At 54.9% G+C, this 3,534-nt stretch overlaps 1 protein-coding gene across 13 annotated transcripts in view; it reads right to left on the bottom strand.

The window, feature by feature from the left end:
- Positions 1–244: 244 nt before the first annotated feature.
- ST6GALNAC6 (ST6 N-acetylgalactosaminide alpha-2,6-sialyltransferase 6) overlaps positions 245–3,534 on the bottom strand; it is a 23,117-nt gene continuing 19,827 nt past the window's right edge. For 9 of the 13 annotated variants that reach the window (XM_017892879.1, XM_017892881.1, XM_017892878.1 and 6 more), the window contains 2 exons: positions 2,388–2,495; positions 245–1,672 (listed from right to left, as the gene is read on the bottom strand). In XM_017892879.1, coding sequence (XP_017748368.1) covers positions 1,264–1,672; positions 2,388–2,495 — 517 coding nt within the window. In that variant the 3' untranslated portion in view covers positions 245–1,263. Of the gene's footprint in view, positions 1,677–2,387; positions 2,496–3,534 lie in introns of all 13 variants that reach the window. The other 4 variants (XM_017892887.1, XM_017892885.1, XM_017892889.1 and 1 more) reach the window with 2 other exon arrangements.

Here is a 3,534-nt window from a genome sequence, read left to right as displayed (position 1 = left end):
TCACACAGGCAGGGTGAGGTGGGGACAGGAAAAGCCAGATGGGCCTGGCTCCACACGCGCCCACCATCCCCAGAGTCCCCAGGCCTCCACTCAAGATGCAAAATACACACCTCACTGGCCACTGGCTCTGAAAAAGCTGAGGATCGCTTTACTGGAATCCCCCAACCGGAAGACGCAGTCCTGAGGCCTCATGCAGCGCTGGGCCAGAAGGCTGTGCTCGACGCAGGAGACACAGGACACGAAGTCGGAGCGTAGGTGTGTTTATTCCTGTACAAATCATTACAAAACCAAGTCTGGGGCAGTCGCCGCCCCCACCCATCACCCCAGTGTGCAATGGCTAGCTGCTGGCCTCCTCCATCTGGTCCCCTCAGCCTCACAGCCTCCTCCTGAAGCCCTTCCCTTCCAGGCTCCAGAAGAACAAGAGACAAACACAACCCACTGAGGCCCAGCTTTAATAAAGTGCCTGATAACAGAGCCAGGGGACAGAACCCAGGCGACACAGCTCCCGGCAGTCATCCCAGCATGACAGGGGGTCGGGGGAGACCCTCGGAAGCCCCCAGTGGCTCCAGACAAAGGAGCAGCCCCAAAGGCACCTCCAACAGTTGGAAAACCTCCCTGCTAGAGGGCAGAAGAGGAGTCCTGGCATTAAAGAGCCAAGCTAATGGCAGCTGGCTGAGGGGCTAAGAAAACAGCTTAAGATTTGTCCCATTCCCTTCAGAGTCCCCTAACCCTAGAGGAGTTTGCGCAAAAATACCCTAAAGTTTTCCAGGAGGTGGGGAGGTCACCCCAGACCCCCCAAAGAGCTGAGCCTCCCAGCAAGGGATAGTGGCTGGGAGGGTCCAGACGGGGAGGGCAGACCCAAGGGCACTTGTAGGGGAGGTGGAAAGGGTCTCAGACTCCGCACTGGAAACTGGTGTGGGCAGAAGGGTGCTCGCAGAGGGGGAAGGGTTTGTCCAAGGTCGCTCAGGGCAGAGCCAAGACCTGGATGCCAGCCTCCCACTCTGGGACCTCCCCACCGCCCCCACAACCTCCACAACCCCAAAAATTCTCTGGCCGGGCCTCCAGACAGCTTCTACCCCCACACAATATCTCTTTCTGGTGCTAGAAATTGAGGGGACACCACCAAGTTCCCAGCTCCTTGGGACAGGACCTCATTTCCCAGTAGAGTGGGGAGTGACTGGGGGGTCCATTCCCGGGGCTCTGAACCAAGGTCTCATGGGAAAGGACATGTCCTTAGCCTCAGATTGACTCAGAAATATCCTTCTACCCTGATTGACTGTGCGCAGACCCTGACTGCACAAGAAAGACACCCCTGATTAACCACATAGACTCCCAAATCCCTGATTGGCCAACAGATTCCCCAAGCCCTGATTGGCTGGGAGACACTCCGGCGAGCTTTGATTGACCAGAAGGTGGTCCCTGGCCCAGTGGCTGGGCGGAGGCTGCTTCTCCTCTGACCCTCCTGAGGTCCCACAGGCTGGGTGGCTTAGGTCCACGAGGGGTGGGAGAAGGTGATGCCATACAGCTGGGCCCACGACGAGAAGACCCTTTTCTCGGTGATAAAGCGGTGGTGGTTGCCCTTGCGGCTGTGCTCATTCTGGATGTAGGTGACACATTCGTCTGGCCCCTTGGGCTCATAGTAGTGGTAGGGCATGCGCTGGAGGCGGGGCCGCTGGCTGGGACAGAGCAGATGGGAGTCATCAGGGCAGGGTGGGCGCTGGCAGGGTCCTTGCCCTTTCAGGCCCTCGCCTGCCATAGGACCTCAATAAGAGAAATCCCCACAGCTCCTGGGGCCTCGGTTTCCCCATCCGTAAAATGGGTGCAGGGTGGACTAGGTTTGTAACCACCAAACTTTTTTTTTTTTTTTTTTTTTTTTTTTTTTTAAATGCAGTGGCACTTTTTCCTTTCCCCAAGAGGGCGGCAGTGTAGAGCAGTGGTGAGGGCTGTGGGCACTGGAGCCTGGTCCCTCTTCCTGCTGTTTGGAGGACCTCTGGCTACTCATAAAACATACTCCTCAGTTTTTCTCATTTAATAAATGGGAAGAATAACAGTTCTTATCCCATAAGGTTGCTGTGAGGAGTAAGTGAGAGACTACATGTAGCCATGCTTGGTACCTGGTCAGTACTCAGTAAAGTATAGCTGTCCCCTAGTGGGCTTTTCATATATAATGCTACTACTAATAGTTATTATTAATAAATAAACTGGCTGAACTTGGAGTGGAGGCCCCTGAGGAAGCAGAAGAAGTCTAGATCCCTGCAGAACAGTTTGAAAACAATGAAGCAGAGGCCCTCAAAGGCACCTTCAGCCAAGGTTTCCAGCCCTCCCAGCTCCATCCTGTGGCCAGTGCCTGAGTGTTGTCCTGGGAGGGCGCTGCAAGGAGGGCTCACCTGCAGTAGTTCGGGGGGACCATGCCATATACGTGCACGTGGTCACACAACTCCACCGCAATCACCATGGTAAACCAGCCTGTGCTCAACCAGGAATGAGACTTCTCCCTGGGGATGAATAGGGGTCACGATGAGGGTGCACGTAGGCAGAGATGGGAGCAGGTGATCCAGGGTCACCCACGTGGAGTTCCCTGGAACTCCTCCCATCCACCCATTGGGACCCCACCCCCACTTTGGTTACCCCAAGTCCAGCCTCGTGTGGGAGCATGGCATGTGGCAGAGGGCTGTCCAGGCAGAGGTGAGGGGTGTGGAGGGAGCTCCTTTGAGGGAAAGAACAGGAACAGGGCATGCTGAAAATGAACTGTCTCCTGGGGAGCCGGGTCACAGTTGGGCAGGCTGAGTGACTATGATGATGGAGCATGCTAAAAACAGCTGTGCCCATGCTAGAAGCAGAGTCCTAAGGGGAGACTAACCACATACGTTCATGCTGGAGTGACTGCAGTTCAGAGCTGGGCCTGAAGGAGTAGCCCAGAACCAAGAGCTGTGCTCACACTACAGTGGCCACCAGCCATGTGTGATTAAGATGGGCTGTCCGTGTAAATACACACTGCATTTCTTAGGTAGCATGGAAAAAAGAAGGGAGGCCAGGCGTGGTGGCTCATACTTGTGATCCCAGGGCTTCAAGACCAGCCTGGGGAACATAGTGAGACCTCATCTCTACAGAAAATTAAAACTCAGCCAGGCGCGGTGGCTCATGCCTGTACTCCTAGCACTTTGGGAGGCTGAGGTGGGTGGATCACCTGAGCTCAGTAATTCGAGATCAGCCTGGCCAACATGGCGAAACCCTGTCTCTACTAAAAATACAAAAATTAGCCAGGCATGGTGGCATGTGCTCGCAGTCACAGCTACATGGGAGACTGAGGCAGGAGAATTGCTTGAATCCAGGAGGTGGAGGTTGCAGTGAGCCGAGACTGCACCATTACACTCTGGCCTGGGCAACAGAGTGAGACTCCATCTCAAAAAAAAAAAAAAAAAAATAGACTGGGTGCGGTGGCTCACGTCTGTAATCCCAGCACTTTGGGAGGCTGAGGCGGGTGGATCACAAGGTCAGGAGTTCAAGACCAGCCTGACCAACATGGTGAAATCC

This window comes from Rhinopithecus bieti, unplaced genomic scaffold (genome assembly GCF_001698545.2).
Source record: "Rhinopithecus bieti isolate Rb0 unplaced genomic scaffold, ASM169854v2 scaffold_22745, whole genome shotgun sequence".
NCBI lineage: Eukaryota > Metazoa > Chordata > Mammalia > Primates > Cercopithecidae > Rhinopithecus > Rhinopithecus bieti.
The sequence above is the reverse complement of the archived record's forward strand: the minus strand, read 5'-3'. Positions and strand labels throughout refer to the sequence as shown.